We start from the raw sequence: 19,281 nt of genomic DNA, 5'->3' as shown, positions 1-19,281 counted from the left end.
TTTATTAAAGATGTTGGGTTTTAAGAGATATTGCTTAATCGTTGACAGGAATTTGGTCATAGTAGTTGCTACCTTATGCCAGCATGGACATCGGTAAGAATTACCATTGCTAGGGGAAAATCAGCATCAGGCAGTTCTATTTACGAAATGAAGATTGTTAACATCTAGTCTGAATATTATTCTAACAGTGGTAGAACAATCTGAAGCACATCCTTAGTACAATTGTCACTGTAGGTATAAAGATCCTTGGGAATAATACTCTTTTCAGTGTTGCAAAGGAGATAACATTTTGAGAATAATATAGTGTCTGATATTCAGCATCACTAAGTTCAGTGTTACCTTTGCACAGTCAGTCATAAAGTGACTACTTGGCACAAGACCAAATAGGCAATAAAGTCTTGGGTTAACTATGGATTTAGCCTCATACAAATAACTGGTTCACTCCGCTCCCTTGCTGGGCCAGTAACCAATTCTTTTAGTAATGGGACAGCAAACAAGAGCTTCATTTGTGTACTGTACGAACTTATTTTCAAGGCCAACGACACAGGTCCCAAACCACTGCCCTGCAGAACACAAGGCATGATAACTCCAGGCTTACTTAAAATCTCAGCAGAAACCAATCCTTCCCTATGCCTAAGTTATGAGAATTATATTACAGAAAATTATGATCAAACAGTCAGAGGTAGCACCATAATCAATGACAGTGTAGACTAATACTACTGTCAAGGTTGTATTCGGTGTACGTTGTTACCTCTAAATGTCAGCCCACTGAGAAGTCTCAGAGTAAAGTACCACATGATAAAATACCCTGCGGTATTCCCAAAAAAATACCCTACTACATCTTTAAAAGTCATATAAAACACTTATCATCAGAACAATCTTTGGCTCTATGAAAAATTACAGAAATGAAATTTTACTAAAAGCGGTATCAAGAATAAAGAGGAAAATTAACTTACTTTATTCCCAAATTATGTTTAACATTCTTCATGTCGTTATTACATTTTTTTCAATAAATACTCTCTCATACAGTTAACAGCAAGACAACAACACAAGATCTATGGAATAAAAATTATTGGGACAAGTTCCCCCTTTATACTAACACATTAGAATAGCAAATACTGTTACAGAAGGAGTTTATCTCACATCCCATATCTGTACATTACAGTTAAGTATCTTAACTAGACCTTTATAACTTTCAATTCCAAAATATTCTTCAGAACTAAAAATCAACTGAAAACTCTTGTAAAGCCTACAAATTTATAATAATTGCGGACAAAATCTATCATCGCTCTCATTTCTAATTGATACAAATATATTTATTTACAATACAGTAATAACTTGACAGGAACTGACATTACATTAACATAAACTCTAAATGTATATACCTGATAACTTACTCTAAGTGCATACATAATTTTTATATTCACCGCTTCATTATTCAAACCAAGGAACTACTACATTAACCCTTAAGGGACAGGCTAAATATATATGAAGCACACCCCCCGACTGGGCAAACTTTAAGGTTGGCTAATTTAAGAAAAAACACATCAATGGAAAGAGGAAGATATGCAAATGCACATGGTGTTAGAAAAAAAATTCTAAAAATTTTCCCTACCTTCCACAGGAGGTTGAAAGTGACTGTTTACAACCCTGTGTGGGGCTTTTTTTACAAAACCTCGTAAAAATTTTAATTTTACCAAGTTATGCATGTTTTTTCTAATAATCTATTTTATTTTACTTTGTAAAATTGTAATTACAGCTCACACAACATCATAACAGATAAAAACTAAAATCTGTAACAAATTCTGAGTATATTTGTTGTAAAATATTTACAAGATTTACTGATAAGGGAGCTGCAGTAACTTTTTGTGAGGTATACATGTTTTTTCTAATAGCTGACATACTGTCATAAAAGATAAGAACTAAAACCAACATCAATCCCTGGGTATATTTATGTGCAAGTAAATAAAAAGATGTCCCGGAGCTGCAAAGAGGCAGTACATCCTACTCTGAAATCTCAAGGCATACTGATGATGTCTCTCCTGTGCCGAGGTAATAAATTGCCATAAGTCATTTATGGACCATTGAAGTGCTATGAACCTCTTTCCCGCTAAATTCATTTGAACAGTATGGCGAGTAATAATAATACTCATATGAGGATTCCCGTCCATCACCCAAAACCTGCTATAGATACTTATATGAGGATTCCCGTCCATTAAGGGTTTAACAAAATTACGTTCAGCCACAAAATACAAATAAAATACAAAGTACAGCATAAAATAAACAGCAAGCTGGTATTACTCTACTAAGAAATAAGAGAATTCTCAAAATAATTCCAGGATTTTCTGAACCATGAAGCTGAATGTAGTAAAAACAAAGAATATATTCAAACCTTAATAATCTGTCACTATGAATTATATACCAGAAAGACACAGAAACCCAATGAGTCTCAGTAAAACTACAAAAAGCTGATAATCAGTGTAACAGACCATTAACCTTAAATAATAAATGACAAAGGTGTTTGTCAAAAAAATATGCTTTTATCAAGTTCTATAATTTTTGGCAATTATTACACCTCAGAACTCTGTCTCATTGTTAAGACTATCAATTCTGATGGAGTTTGTTGTATCATTAAATTATATGTGATCTTGAATAATGAGTAAATGCAAAGTACGAGTTCTATGGTTAGGTTTGTATTATAAATATCACAGATTGGTGGCATTTTACAAGATGAAACTGAATATCCTTGAGTCAAGCGTGTGTATGTGGAGCAAATTGTATTCTGAAACGACTTAACAGCACTTCCAACTGGTAATGCTTCTGTAATACCTATGATCAACAGTCAAGACGATACTTAATTGTATTTTTATGTCTTGAAAAACTGAATGACTACAAAAGTCATCCCCTGATCCTTTTTCTGCTCATCACTTGCTGCTGGGGGTAAGGTGAAAGTTTATGTGGTTATAAGGCTTTAACTAAAGGATAGAATGAGAATGTCTTATGGTTATCTACAGGCCAACTTTAGCCAAGGTGCACAACCTGTAAGCCCCCTTGCTAGGGTGTAGCTCCACTGCCTTGTGGAAGGCTGCACAGACTAGGGAGACACCTCACTATAAAGAAAAATAAATGGTACTCTGGAAGTATTAGGCGAGATTACAAATCCGTCCTGCTATAAGATGCCGTGGCCCAACTATTACCAGTCCTAGTTACCTTGCCAATAATAGGTGGTTCCTCCTTCAGGTGCACTGGATAACACATGGGGACTACCAATCTTAATAGATCTTGCCTCAAAGGTATGCTAACGGCCTCAGTGTGATGGTCATTGGTTTCAATAAAGTCATTTACTGTTCAGTGTTATTTTCAGGTTGGCAATCCCTTTCACTTGCCATTTCCTCAGAACTGAAGTTTAATCAAAGTCAGCCAACTTCTACATGTAAAAGAGTTGGTCCATTTGCTCAATGCTTTTTCTGTAGAAGCTTTTGCATTTCCAATTTTCAATGCTTTTAAATCCACAAGAAATGGTATCAAAACTGAACCATATAAAAAAATTTAACTTGGTATAATAAATACTGCAACTAACATACCAACTCTCGTTTGGGTGTCATACATTCTATATGTCTACCGTAATTTTGGAGTCACTAAGTTACAGCTCTCTGGAGTGGGTAAGATTTGCCAACTTTAGTGTCATACTGCACTGTAGTTCTACCAATAGATACAAAAGCATACCCATGAAACTTGACTGATTTTGATCCACTTATACCCAGGCCCTGTCACATAACAAAACAATGATGACAATGGGTGAAGAAAACCCTCAATTACATGGATGTAAATATATTTTCTTTACTAGATTAAGCATTGGCCAACTGGATCAGTTGGCCTCTTTAGCTCAAGATTGAAAAGGCTAACTGATCAAGTTGGTGAAAGCCTCCTTTAACAGAGAGAATTTATGTGCATACATATAATTGCTGATTTTCTTCGCACCTTCTGGGGTCACAAGTGTGTGATGACATTTATTATTAATGATGGCAATGTTTAACAAAAACACCATAGTACTTTTCAACCGATCATTCTCCATCTGAAATTAGCTAACTTTAGTGACATACTGCACTGTAGTTCTGTCAGTAAATACAAAAGCATATCCACCACACCTGACTGATCTGGAACATTTATACTTAAGAGCCTGTTGCAGGATAGAACAATGATGACTATGAATAATAACCATATACAGTAGCTCACTGAGATAACTGATAAAAGTGTCCTAAAAACTGTAATTTTTTAGTGGAGGATGGAGCACCATCATAAGTACAGTGGTCGATGAAATGCAGAGAGAGAGAGAGACTCTATTGCCTTGGTTAGGTAGTTATACCAACATATCGATTTGCAAAAGTCGAATAATAGTGAGAATAATAATAATTTTAATACAACTTGTTGTACTGTATCTAATCATATTGGATGTATTATTGTTATATTATTGTATTACAAAATATGAACAGAGCTATCATGTGCCATTTGCATTCTGGTTTTTTTTTTTTTTTTCAAAGTCATCGGCTGATTGCGTTTTACCAACATCATCGCTGTCTTTAGCTGCCGAATGAAACTTAATTCAGAGACGTTTCTTTCGTTAATTATCAAATCTGGGTTTAAAAATTGCAACTAATTTATTAATAAATGCAGTAAATCAAATTAATATGTGATTTTTGCCAGTTTCAGCTGTTGCTTTTGCCTCCAAATCGGTTTAGAGTCTGCTCACAATTCGTTTCTTTAGCCACAGCTAAAATACCTGCTGCTCCAAGTTAGTGGCATACTTTCTTACCACCTTCTGCACCGCGTGACGGATGAATAAAAATGTATTTGATTTTTATTTATGGAATTACGTTGAAAATAAGCAAGTTTTAACAAGACAACTGTAACGCAACTCTTAGTAAACGTGTGTTAGTTATGGTAACTAATATCGGCAAACAGTTGTTCGTTAATATAAACTGCAGGACAGTACAATAACACAAGGGATGCCGTACAATAACCAAGGGATGCCAGCACGCGAGTGGTGTACCTACTAAGAGTGGCTAATTTGAAAAACAGTTCAGCACTCAATCCAGAAGCGAAAACCCTCAAATCGATATTTCCAATTCTCACCGATATATCCATAAGTACGATATACCACGGTCCGTTATCTCATTGTGCTACTGTACTTATATTTCTCATCAATCATTCTCCATCTTCAATTTACCTATATGTAAGTAACACAACCTCAAATTCAAATACTTCCAACATCTAGTGTGATAAATATCAACACTAAAAGTAAGCACTGCCAACAAAACTTACCAAGCATGCAATGAATATCCCTTCTAAATGCCATTCGACTAAGTATTAACCAATTTCATTTGTATTCCTTTAAAAATTTTATGTAGCGAAAATCCTAATTAATATAACATACTGTTACAAAACTTTGCAATTCCCACAACCACAAAATCTGAATATTCACTACTGTATTGCAAAAATTCCCTGTGTAATTTGAAGGCAATTTGTTAAGGAAAATGAAAGTTTGTAACTGACCAGGTATGCACTTCTGAGTGATTTTATAAAATGTAAATATACTTCCTTACAGTTATTAGCAGCACAGATATTTTGGCATAACCTAAACTAGTTTTTGCTAGCTAAATCCTTTGAACATTATTCTGGAATGAAATGTAGCTGTGTATATTCTGTGTATAAGATATACATTCAAGGATTACTAAAGAACTAGTATATACATTAAAGAAAAATTAAAATAAAACGTTTCCTAAAATTATACTGTAATCCAGCAACAACTTCATTTACTGTACACAGGAAAAATTATAATTTTCATGTTTTATACTTAAAGCCATAGTTTCACAAATGATTCTTTCTTGAAATAAAGGCATGTGTGAATTTTCAGCTAATGGTGTAGTTGTTCAGTTACCTAAATCAGTAAACCATAAGAAAATAATATTCTCTTAAGACAGTGTATAGCATGCTCCCTTTTTTAACAGTGAATGGACAACAAACAGCTATATATTTTACAGTCTGATCCTAGAGAAAAACGCACAGAAAGCTGGATATTAAAGACATTTTGACAAAGGGCACATGAAAAGAAAAAGATTTATTCCAATTCATTCTATACACAAAATGGGAGAACATTTCTCTCCCTTATAATCTTGAAGATACCTAACTTCTATAGGTAGTAAGGAATAAGTATGAGTAATAACATAAAATTTTCAACATGCAAAGTTCAAATAAAAAAACACACTACAGTACATTTAAATTACTCCTATTTAATGTATAGTGCTTATTTTTCTACAAGCTGGCACTCAATAAACATAATTCTTTCACGGATAAAAACTACCTCCATTGATTATAAGACATCATAACAAAGATCGTCTGGAAGTACTCAAGTTAACTTTAGGTAAGAGCTTTGTCAAAAAAAACAAAAAAACTCTACATTCATCTGAGAATCTCCTAAAAATACCTGGTTATGTTGTATGGTAAAAATCTGCTTACAGACTAGAGAACCTAGCACCTGATTCCCTAGGAGAAACTTCAGGTTGTATTCTTTTCACTCTCTTTATTGTCAACTGGTACTTTTGAGTTTTCCTCATTTTCCTTTTCTTCATCATTCTTCAATTCTTCTACATGTTGCTGCTTTTGGTTTTCCTTTTCCTTCTCTTTCTCTAATTCCTCTTGACCCTTTTTCTTTTCTAAATAAATAGTTTCGCAAAATTTCTTATGGCTACCCCAATGCAACTTTTGGCAAATAGCACTACAGTATCGTGCAGTTTTACACTTTGAACATTTCTTGATAGTTTTGGACTCATCTCCACAAGCTATGCATCCTTGTTCATCATGGAATGCTCTTTGTCCATTTATGCAACCACTTAAAGTCCCTAAGGCCCAGGAGTCACCCACCCTGGATCCTGAAAGATTTTGGACTAACTGCATAAATAAGGGCATTTCAGGATGTGGAAAAGATTTAATGGCATCACGAATATAAAATTCTAAGTGCTCTTCAAACCCATCTGAAGGACGTGCTCGAAGCCATTTTTTAATGATGCTTTCATACACTGATGTCTTCTTGTCTTCAGACATTTCATTTGTTATCTTCTTATTTTCTTTCTCCAAAGTCTTCAAAACATATGCAAGGTAATGCAGTTTGATGCAAATTATCTGAAAAAAAATTTTGAAAGCTATACAGAAGTGCAGATTCTTTCATTTCTTAGTAAACAAAATTTTGTTTATACAATGGAGAATTTAATTTCTTTTCAATACATATCTTCTCAAAATGGCCATTTAGCTGAAATTGCACAAAACAAAACCAATTTACCATACAACCATTAACTGTATAACAGACACCAGCTTATCTGACTAAATTCAAGTGAAGAGTTGAGGCAAAGTGACAAAAAGTCAAAAATACGTTAAAACTTCAATAATGCAAATTATATTCAGCAAACAATTATGACATATCCAAAATAAACTAAAAACACTTCCAAGTTTATGTAATCACCAAACTTAGCTTGCTAGATCTATCTTCTCCACATTTTAAAATCTCATACTGATAATGGAGAAACCTGTACATTAAGTTTATACTTTTTAAAAATATTTAATAACATAAACTGTAACAAATGAGAAAATTAAGTGGTTATATGCTTAATGCCAAACATTTGGAATATTCATTATATCCACTGTCATACAATGAAATCCATGCTATGAACGGAGAATAATTTACGACAAGGAGTAACTGTGTAAAGCAAAATTCAATGAAGTAAATCTACAAGTATCAAGAAGCTTACAGGATTAAAAGGATACACACAATAAAAGATGAAAAGCTGTTCACAGAGAAATCATGGTGCAATGACTCTCAAACTGGCATACAATCTACTAAGCTATAGCCCACAATAGTGACACCATGAATGGATCTGTACATACAAGAGGTAGATTGTGTGTGATTGTTTATTGTAACAGTGTCCCATTACTCAGGAAAGCACAGGTTCTCCATGTGTGTGAAAGGCCTGTAATAATACACAACAGGGGCAACAATATTTGCAAGGAAGATGAAGGAGATTTAGAAAAGGTATGATTTCAAGATGCAAGGGTTCATAGCTAGAGTGCAATAGAAAACCATATGACAAATGAGATATACAATGGTTTGAAGATGGCATAACACCTCACTATTCCAAGGTTAACTTCTGTTAACCCAGACACAAGACTGGCAATAGCATGGGAAGGAAGCGAGGGAGCTAGGCGCTGGAGCAATATGAAAAAATTAGAGGGCTAGCAGTAGGAGAGAAAAATGGATGGGGGGTAGGCGCCAGACTACACTTGGATTCCTAGGCAGCTCGGATCCATTGGGCGCTTGGATCCACTGGGCGCTCGGATCCACTGGGCGTTCGGATCCACTGGGCGCTTGGATCCCACTGATCGCTCTGCTCTCACTGGCTACTTTGCCGGGCACTGGGTACTCCCAGGTGTATATGGCACCAGGCAACTGGGCATCAAATGAGCTAGTAGCTCGTAAGCTAAGAAATCTGGAGTTGGTGAGTGCTCCAGGGCATTTGGAGCCGATCCTCGGTTGTCAAGAACATCAATTCTTTTCAAAGCCCAGTGCAACCAAAATAAGCACAATTCTCTACTACTACGTTCTGCCCTTCAACTTTTTTAGTTCTCTGCAAAGGAGTGTAATAAGATGTTTTTAATTCATTCTTGAAGTAGACAGGGTACCATCATGCAGACAAACCTCAACTCAACTCCTATCAACCATTATTTGAGACTTAAGAAAATACAGTATATCATTACCTGTCCTGTAGTGAACGCAATGCCTACATTTTGTTATGCTACTCGATAAAGATGGAAGCGAATGCAAAGTTTACTTCATCACGTTACTCAGCAACATTTTAAATTATTACATTACTCGTCATACAAGTAAGTAAAACCAAAGATTGTAAATTCACTATTGTAGCATCAAAAACATCAGTTCAGTAGCGAACGTACATATCAGTTCGACAATGAACCAATGTTTACATTATATTACGCCACTCGCCAAAGTAGTTAAACAATTAACTGCAATTTTCACTGTAAAAGTGAACAACTGATAGACCAGACTCCATTTAGTAAAAACAAAACAAGGAAAAAACTGATCCTGAAAGCTTTTGGCTGAAGCTACTTGACTTTCGGCTTGAACACCACGGTCCGGTTAAATAACTGGTGAAAAAAGAAAAGCTGCTGCTGACACCTGATGGTAACACCAGACGTCACAGTAGCAGACTGGGGATTCTCTGCTAAGTCATTCCTAACAATCTCGTTAGGGGGCGAGACTAGTCACCTACACAGAACACCAGTGTCGCTGCTGTGAAATTTGAATTTAAGCTATTGCAAATAAATTAAACTAATAGCTATGTAATTACTTGGTAAGTTATTTATATAAAACTCCTGGTCAGAAAAGCAGCACCAGTATAAACAGCAAAAAAAATCATGGAAAAGGCACAGTTGAAGGCCTAGACCATATAAGAATTCAAGCAAAAACAGCAAAAGACAGAAGACAATGGAGAGTTCATTCACCTCCACCATATTAAAAAAAACTGACATATAAAAAAAGCATTCCCAGAATGGCATGACTCTCATATTCATATTTCCAGGTTTGCTTCAGGTTCAGAATTTGTCTATGTTCCCTCAATTGTATAAATAATACTTATAAGACCTGCTTTATGTATGTAGTTTATCCAACATTTCTAAATTCTCAAGGGCTGACCCACAAGATTGATTCATAACAGAAATGGATGAAAAGTGAAAAGACAGTTAAGTAGCTGGAGGGCTAAAGGAACACTAATAAAGCCTACAGTATGCTACTCAAGGCAAACTATAAGCAATACTCCTTTATTTAAAACATCGGATGCCTAGCATGAGTGGCTTCCAGTACAGAATTCAAATCTGGTCTCTTGGCTTTTAGAAAGCAACAGATTTGTATCTTGAATACATATGCTGTAGCATATGAAGACCCTATAAGGAAATAAGAACTAATTTGTACATTGTATTACCTCATTAACATTTTCAGGGCGCTTATTCTCCTTTTCTCGCATCAAATTCAAGACTTCCACTGCCTTGGAAATGTTTACTTGCAGATCCTTGGATTTATCAACTGTCAATGCAATTTTAACAGGATGCAAATTCACCTGAGAAAAAGAGCAAAAATTAGTTATAAAATAGATATTTTTAACAGAAAAGATAAATTTTTTCAATGCAAACCGATTACTTTTACTTTAGTCTTATGAATACCTATAAGAAATCCTCAGACACTTGAAGTCCAACACTTCCTTATACCCCAAGTTTTACTGCATGCACACCTTGGTTTCTTATAGCCTCTGTGGAAAACCTTCTCACCGCCAGTTTAGTTAAATCTCTTTTTTGAAGGAATGTGTTCTACTTCTTTCGGTTGATGATGACACGTAACAAGACTTCAAACGTGGGGTAGACTCCCCCACTCCAAACTCACTGCTGTAGTTTAAAGAATGGGGTTGAGGTGTAAGAGGACTATGTAGAAGGTGAAGAGAGGAAGAACACCTCTTCATTCTTCCACCCCTGTAAACACTCATCTCATTCGCATGGCAAGTCAAGTCTGGAATCAAAGACTAAGCCACAATGATCAACAGAATAATGTTAAACAGCCTACTTCTTCCAAGAGAATAAAGGGGGAGGCTGCAATAGACGGATTAACTCATCTGTAGCAAACCAAACTCTTGCAGTCCTTCCAACTGGCCAAGTCTTACAATCTCAAAGGTAGGTATATCAAGTTAACTGGAAAACAACACAGCTCCTGTGAACACTACCAAAAGCTGCTACATTCCTGAGGAACTGAATCAATACAGTAATGCAAACACATGGTTGAAAAACCAAAAAAGGAAAAGTTTATTCATCAAAAATTTTGAACAGCAAAGTTGGGCAGCAAGTCTTGTGAGAAGTCTGAACTTTACAGCTGCTGGAAGAAAACTGAAGTGCAGACTGACATAGGGGCGAGTTTCCCCTACCTGTTGGTAGTTAACTACCTTGTCAATAAGTTTGAATGGTTGTTTCTAGCTCAAGTTCAAAGCTAAATTCCTCTGTAAAGAATGAAGGTTTGCATTTGTGTAAGAACAATTAATAATAATGGTCATAGTGGTAACTATTTGCAAACCTCATTTTACAAATGCAATAATCTCCCCATGGAAAAGCTCAAAGGTGTAGTCTTAACCTCTCTTGGTAAAGGGGAAGAATGTCAAGGCATGCTAAAATCTCAATTTCTTAAAGACCTGCACCAGTAAGATTCTTCTTGTATTATGTCATTCCAGAAGCTGGAATCTATAGTGGCTGCTACTAAAAGTGCACGTTTCCACATCTAAGGAAGCAACTAGTAAACAGGAATTTCAAACGGAATAAAAATAAAGGTAGAGAATGGCTTCTTCCATGAATACTTCTTCCACTCCATCACAAGGGTACCATTGGCTTATTCTTTCTGATTAAAAATGTTTTTTTCATGATAAAATTAAGTTTCATACATACTTACCAAGTAATTACATGGCTATAGTTTCCACTCGCTCGGCAGCTTAAATTTTAAAAATTGCTGTAGCGCTTCGATAGTTTAGTGCAGGTGACAAGCCCCACTGCCAAGTGAGTGGAAACTATAGCCATATAATTACTTGGTAAGTTACTTATACAAAATTCAGTTAACTGCATCCTGGCTAATTCAATTTTCAGTTCAAAGTTGTCTGCACTACAATAAATCTGCTTTCCTTTCTAGGTAAGAGCATCCTGGCCATGCGAATTCTGACTAAAATCCTCTGCTTGGCCCTTGTATCTTTGGAAAATCCTATGCTGTTCCTAATTTGTCATGACTGGTAAAGAAAGGTATTTGTGACACAACTATCTGATCTTGAAAATAACAAAACAGGGGTGATATTTATGCTGGAAAAATACAGAGGAAAAAACTGAGAAAATAAATCAGCAGAACTTAGTGAGGCACACTTTACTATCCTTGAGAAAACAGTACAGAATACTGATAACTCGCATAGCAAAGACTCCTTTAAAAATTAAAACATTTTTGTTTGTCATATGCTAAATTTTAAAGGATACATAACTGAATCATTCTTGTTCACTAACTTGAATCATATATAACCATGCAGCACTGGACAATTAATTTACAACATACATTTTTTAGTGTATTAAAAAACATGCAACTGTATAGAACTTCTCACTGTATTACAAAACAATTTACAAGGCTAAAATGACCACCTACTCTTACCTGCAAAATTAGATTATAAAGAGGTTTCACCATGGTTGGCAATAATTTGGGCTCTGTGTTTAATCCCTGAGGAGATGCATAATATGAAACATCCTTCAGAGGAATATAATTATTTATCAGTGCCACAACAGCATGGTTTCCAACAAATGCAGCCATCTGAGCGGCAGTCCTGCCCAAGGTATTAACATGGTATGGCCTTGCATTGTTCTCCAGAAGAAGTTGTACAGTCTCAATATCTCCCGAAAGAGCAGCAAAATGAAGAGGTGCATATTTATGATCATGGCTATCATCATTTACATCTGCTCCCTGCAAGGAAAAGAAAGTGTTATTAAATTCATATATTTATGCATACAAGCTGGGCAGCTACTTTGGATTTTCAACTGAACAGAATAATTAAGTTGCATATGATCTGTTTATAATTAAACTGCATTCTCATATTCATTAACAGGGGATATTTGTTGCACTCACTATAAAAAATAAAACTATTATAAGGATAACTGCAATTTTCCTGGCTCTACAAACTAATACTTTTATACAGGGGTAACTTCAGTGACAGCTTGAATTGGCTGTTGAGGCCTGTTAATAAAGTATTTAGGCAAGTAGGGGAGCACCCACTCACTCTACTATGCAAAACCTTCAGCTACCAAAAAGATGTAATAAAAACCTTTGGGGTTGATATAAGAGACACCACTGACTTAACTTTTCTAATTCTCATAGGGCTGGCCCAGAGGATTTATTCTTTTAGTGGTTATATATTAGATCTTATTTAATTTACCAAAAATTATTAAAAATGTATTAACTGAGTGTCTCTTCAAGAGAGAGGCACTGTACATGGAACTGATGGGTATTGTTACTATTAACAACCATACAGACCACCTTCTTGTTAACATATGTGAGCAGGGAAAGGATGACTAGTGTAACCTGCTATACAGCCTTACATTTACTAATATGAGAGGATAACAGTGCCCAGTGGTAAACATCCCAGGTACAGCCCGTCCGTCCTCTCTATGTACGTGAGGTACAAGTTGGTAGTTAACAATTATTATTGCAACAGACCCAAGAAATACATTGCTTTCATCAAGGCTAAGGCAAGAACTGGCAGTCTTGAGTGTGACATCCCTCTCCAAAATCTAAATAAGGGTCTTACACAGTGACTGAAAGAGACTCCATGAAATGACCATCACATACCACTCCAGAGGCCTGAGTTCATAAGGCTAGTGAAGGAAACACTGTTGGACATTGCTCAAACTAGATTGACCACTCCCATGAAACCAGCCAACAAGATACACATCACTGTCTGACTGTCTTTTGGAGTCATGGGATAACCTGTTCACCACAACTTTAAGTGTCAGCAAATCTGTTGCTCCTAGCATCAATTGGCAAACATAGCTCATCTGCCGAGATTCAAGACAATCCTCCTACCTAGATGTATCTTTACTGACAGCTCCATAGCTCATGTGCCAAGACAAACCACCCACAAGTGCATCTGGCTTTCTCCTTCATCGTTTCCACCTCTACTAACAGGACAGGAGACTTCTGCAAATCCCGAGGGTATGGTCAGAACAGTATTAGTGCTTGCAAGAGGGGAGGAAGATGGTTCTTGAGTGGAATCCTGTTTCCATCCTGGAGGATTGATTTTACCCAGGGTTCTGCTACCAGCTCCTGCCACTTAGCCCAATGGCAAGAGAAGCAACCCCCTACCCGTGGCAACAGAGGAAAGGGATCATCATCCTTGAAGACTCCCTCCCTTCTTCTTTCCCTTTCTTCCCTTCCTAGCTGCAGCTAGGGGAGAAAGATGAGAGTTGAGAAGACTCCCCACCCTTCTTCAAGGAAGATGATTGGGCTACCTATCTGGGTTTTGAGAGAGCATGTTTCTTCACGAACATTGACATTGAAGGCTTTGCTGTACCCAAAAGTTTAGCTGCAGCTATCTTTACCCCTGAAGCAGTTAGAAGGACACCATGCAATGAATCCAAAGTAGCCTCCACAAGACTATTACACCTGTGAATGAGCATAATAATCTCTCAAAAGTGCTGTTCCACCTCTTCCTACAAGGGTTCCAGAGGAGAGGGACCATCCGGACCCATCAGATCCCCGAGGTGAGAGCTACACCCTCTCCAGGCAAGGAGGATGATCCATCTGCTTTCTGCTCCTTTAGTTGCTTTATATCTCATGACCAAAATGAAGAGCCTCTAACTGAAGAAGGCACATGAGATCCAGCAGTTACTGTCTGAACAGCATTCAGTTCTGGACTTTGCCAACCCTCTGCCCTATACTTGGTAGCCACCGAACTACTATGGCAGTGGGAGGAGAGTGAGCACATGCCCCACCATTCACAAGCATTTGCATGGCAAACTGCACAAAAAAAGCGGTGGAAGAGATCTAAGGAGTGTTCTCCATCAAGTGAGATAGCTTGGTGTGGACATGTTTTGGAGAATGTGCATGAACTGAGCAAGAAAATGGTGTTGCCTCTCCAAAGTGCACCCCTGAAAAGATGTGGGAGGAAATGCCTTCCCTGTTACTAGAGCTTTGTGGTATGGACAGTGGACCCACAACATGAACATTAAGTGCCCTCTCTGTGTGTCTCCTTGGAGGTAAAGGGAGAGGGATTGTCTCTGGCAACCATATGCACACAGTCCCAAGACCAAGCACATGCACTGCAAGCAGGATGCACAGACTCATTTAGGTGTGAGCTCGAAAGCTCATAACTGGACGAGGAAGGAGCATACCTCTCGTCTAAATGAGAAGATGCAACAGCCTCAACCCTGCCTAAGGCATGACAATCATGCATTGTAATCATGAGCCCTCGCTCTCTTCCAAGAAGGAAGAGTGGCCTTACACAACCTTTTTGACCATTTCATGACACAGGTTGCCATAAAGAAAAATAAAATTATTTGAGTCACTGTTCTAATATCACTGACAATCACAGAATATAAAAACAATGAAAATATCATCAAGTTCCACAGTAATTCTGAGGATGAGCTCTTCATGGAGATATTGTTTATTAATGACATTTTTTGAATGAACAATATAGAAAAGGGTGTATGTATTACAATATAGGTGAGATAATTTAAGAAATTTACTGAAACAATAAAAACTTTACCATCTTTTGTTTACATTTTTATTTGCACCCCAAAAATTTTGCCATCTTTTGTTTATATTTTTACTTTCATCCCAGAGGAGTTGGTACTAAACATGGTAAATTCTCAGATTATCCCACCTGTACTGCATTATATACACCCCTTCAATATTGCTGTCAAAAAATTTCATTAATAGGCCTAAACAATATCTCCTTGCAGAGCTCTTTCTTAAAATTACCAACTTCACAATCCAGTCAAGAAACAAAATTGCATAGAAACATTTGGAAAAATCAGTTATTAAGTGGACCATTTTCGCAATGCTTCTGACTTGTATTCACAACTGATACTCAGTGGCAATATAATAAAAATAATATAATAATAATCGCTATTATTTATAGGTTACCAATACACGATATGAAATTGTAACCTACATTTTTTAAAAGAGCTCTTCATTCTCGTTATTTTGAACCCCATCAACAAGATGCACAAATAAATAGAAAATTAATCAAATTACAACTTATAAGGTAAGACAACACTGGCCATCTCCCCCTCCATAGCTAATATGGCAAAATTGTAACCAGTAAAACACCCATAGGTTATGTTAGGTTGGAATTTTTAGGTCCTTTTAGTGCCCTAGGCCTAACATTTCCTAGCCATTTTTGCATGAAAAATGGCTGGTTGGAGTTTTATTGGCAACTTATAAAATTTTACCAATCTTTTTTTACACTATACTGTATATATATGAAATATTCTACTGTGAAGTGTTGAGAATAAAAATGTTAATTCTAAGTACTAGCTCCACGTCTGTTTTTACCTTGGAAACTGGTTTTTTCTACACTATTAGGGCTTCTGATACTGGTGGTGAGTTTGTTTGTTGTCGGCCAACTGTTATTTGCCTCCTAACAGTACTCAACAGTAAAAGGGGACTGTAGGAATTCGGGGTTTTGGGTGGGGGAGAACACAGAAATGGAGCGGATGTGTTTACACTGAGGAGGCGGCCTCTGGAGGAGAAAAACAAGAGGGAGCCATTCACCAACAGGAGGGAGATAAATGCATTTTGCCGTGTTTAGTATGGGCATCAAGGGGGATGGAATGTCCCTTTGCTTTGTTTAGTACTGGCCTGGGGGGGGTCAGTACCCATACATTAACAAGTTACTGCACTTGCCGGACGGGATATGAACCGTTCCAAACAGACGTACCCGTGCTCTGTCTTGTGAAGATCACATATGGAAACCCCTTGTTGGATGGACTTCAGGGATTAATTACAGGTTAATTACATTTGTGTGACAAAAATTGAAGGTAAATCCATAGTTAGCAACCAAAAAACTGTAGAAAAAGTCAAGTTAGAAGGAAATCGCTGCCTCAGAGCTACTACTCAGATCTACCATAAAAATATGTGGTAGTCCATTAACAGACACTGAATTGCATTGCAGATCAAACCAATGATGGCATGTAAAAAACTGATGTTTGCACCATTGTAGTATAAAGTTTGCATTTTAAAGAAAACATAATTTCTTTCATGAATTGCAAACGAATAGGCCTAAAGATTAATCCAAAACACTACAATTTCTGTTTTCCTTAGACCCTGCGATTCATTGGCCAGGCCTAGGACTCGGCGCCTCTCACTCATTACAGAACCATCATACCTAATACGACTATCGCTGTTATTTAAATTGAGTTAGAGAGAAATTAATTTAAAAAAAATATAGTAGTACACCTTTCTCATATACAACTTTAAGGTTAGCCAATCCAACCGTAGGTTAACTTACGTGATCGAGAAATAGCTTGCATAGTTCCGCATTCCCTTTGAACGCCGCATGATGCAGAGGTGTCATCCCATTAGTGTCTACATCTGTGACTTTGCCTTCACCCTTCAAGAGGAGGGTTTTAATGCTCTGCACTTCGTTTATTGCCACTAAAGCAATAATTTCAGGCGGGGGAGTCTTGTCGTTCTCAGACATGTTGTTTGTTTACCTCTGGAACATTCCCCTTCCTCTTCTACTCCCATTCAGCAGGACCGTTGGGCAATGGCTGCCGGTAACTGTCGCAGCCTCATCTTACATATCGACGACTGCTGCTACTACTACTACGCAGCACACTACACCAAACTCTTAGCAAATTACTATGCAAATATGTGGCGTTACAGCATGAACATTGATTTACGTGTCACGGGGATAATTATGATGTACAGTATTCTGCATATAAACAACGATTTCCTAAACCCTGTGCCAGTTGTGGAAAATTCGAAGCTAAAACATAAAATGCTAGTAAAAGTAGAATAGGTATCACTGTAAGATAAAATAGTTAAATTCCTGGTGAATGAAACCATTTGAAGTGAGTAATATTTCGGAGAGGTAGGAAGCATGGATTTATTGACATTCTTCATTAGGAAACGCTGCCCCATCCTTAAAGGTCCAGCCTCCCTATATTTCAGATAACACCATGACAACTACACTGCCCGTACTCATACACTACGTCAATATATCGATTCATGAAATCGGCTTATAAATCTATTCAGTCGACAAATTCTTGTACAATATCGGTTTATTGTTTTATGTGTTAGAGGATCGTTCAGTAACCCTTGACAATTTTGGCTAACCTTTTAGCTTACAGAAAAGGTTAACATTACTTGATAGCAGTCTTTATTTCTCTTGTTTCGTTGTTTTGTTTTTAATTATTTTTGTTGACGCTGAATTAAACATTGGTCGTGTAACTTATGGTAAGAAATCTTTGGTATTATATTCAAATGTTTGAAGTCATTAAAAACAGTAAAAAATAAGCCGATGTTTCTTCGGCGCAATCGAGTTTTCTGTACATCTTATAATGCTATATGAAACTCAGCCATGGTCCATGAAACTCGCAGTCGTGGCCCATGAAACTTTCAGCCATGGCTTGATGGTGGCCTGTTGTTGGCACGTATAGCGGTGCCAGACGCATTATAGTGGCTATCTTTAACCTTAAATAAAATCAAAACTACAGGGGCTAGAGAGCTGCAATCTGGTATGTTTGATGACTGGAGGTTGGATGATCAACATACCAATTTGCAGACCTCTAGCCTCAGTAGCTTTTAAGATCTGAGGGCGGACAAAAAAAAAAAAAAGTGCAGACGGACAGACAAATAGCCATCTCAATAGTTTTCTTTTACAGAAAACTTGAAATGAACTTACCACTTTATCAGTAACAAATATTCTTGGTAGCAAGCCCTCGTCCAAGGTTCTGATAAGCCAACTTTAGTTTCCTATGCAGCGTCTTGTATGAACAGAGTATTTCTATTTTTAGAAGAATATGACTCGCCATTTATTGCCAGAAAATTGTGAATATGACTACGATGAAATCAGTTGTTAAAAATATTTTGGTAAAAGTTACATATATGTATCTGAAATCCTTTCAGCCCAATAGTAATGACTATATTGGCTCCTCTGCTGATGAAAATATGATTAGGGTAGTTTCTCTGCTTCAAAGCACATTTCATTATCTTTCATTATTTTAATGATGCTAAGCAAGGGTCATTAAGATTATTATTGGAAAGCAAAAAATTAAAGAGAAAGACATTGCAGAATCAGTAGGCCCATGGTTAAGATAAAAAATTGAAGAAGAGCCTACGAAAGTCATAGATATATGACAAAGAAAAGAAATGGAGTGCAATAAGACACTTTAATATAGCAGCTTTGGTAACGTTCTTGGTTTGAAGTGTAAAGGAAGACATGCATGAACAAATGTAAAACTAAAAAGATGCAAACTTCAGGGAAGGTGTAACAAATTACAGTGAAGAGATAATAAAACGGAATTGACAGCCGGAAGCATGGTGAAAAAATGCAAAATTTGTTGTTTTAAGTGAGCTCTTTGAATAAGAGTGATCGGAGAATCATGGTTACTCTTCTTGCAAATCCATTATGAAAATGCTTGCCGTTTTATACTAGT

General features: G+C 36.8%; 1 protein-coding gene across 1 annotated transcript; it reads right to left on the bottom strand.

The window, feature by feature from the left end:
• Positions 1-942: 942 nt before the first annotated feature.
• On the bottom strand, positions 943-17,431 carry LOC136829328 (ankyrin repeat and MYND domain-containing protein 2). The gene is made up of 4 exons (XM_067087702.1): positions 17,130-17,431; positions 12,281-12,586; positions 10,044-10,178; positions 943-7,179 (listed from the first exon to the last, which is right to left on the bottom strand). The coding sequence occupies exons 1-4, from the start codon at positions 17,319-17,321 to the stop codon at positions 6,556-6,558; spliced, it is 1,257 nt and encodes a 418-aa protein (XP_066943803.1). The 5' UTR covers positions 17,322-17,431; the 3' UTR covers positions 943-6,555.
• Between the last annotated feature and the right edge of the window lie 1,850 nt (positions 17,432-19,281).

This window comes from Macrobrachium rosenbergii, chromosome 44, assembly GCF_040412425.1.
Source record: "Macrobrachium rosenbergii isolate ZJJX-2024 chromosome 44, ASM4041242v1, whole genome shotgun sequence".
NCBI lineage: Eukaryota > Metazoa > Arthropoda > Malacostraca > Decapoda > Palaemonidae > Macrobrachium > Macrobrachium rosenbergii.
Note: the sequence above shows the minus strand (reverse complement) of the source record. Positions and strands in the feature narration are given on the sequence as shown.

Coding starts and splice junctions, on each gene's coding strand:
- LOC136829328 (XM_067087702.1), bottom strand. CDS start 17,321: ATGTCTGAGAACGACAAGACTCCCCCGCCTGAAATTATTGCTTTAGTG. Junction 12,587..17,129: donor GCAAGCTATTTCTCGATCAC/GTAAGTTAACCT, acceptor TTTTCCTTGCAG/GGAGCAGATGTAAATGATGA. Junction 10,179..12,280: donor TTTATAATCTAATTTTGCAG/GTAAGAGTAGGT, acceptor TCTTTTTCTCAG/GTGAATTTGCATCCTGTTAA.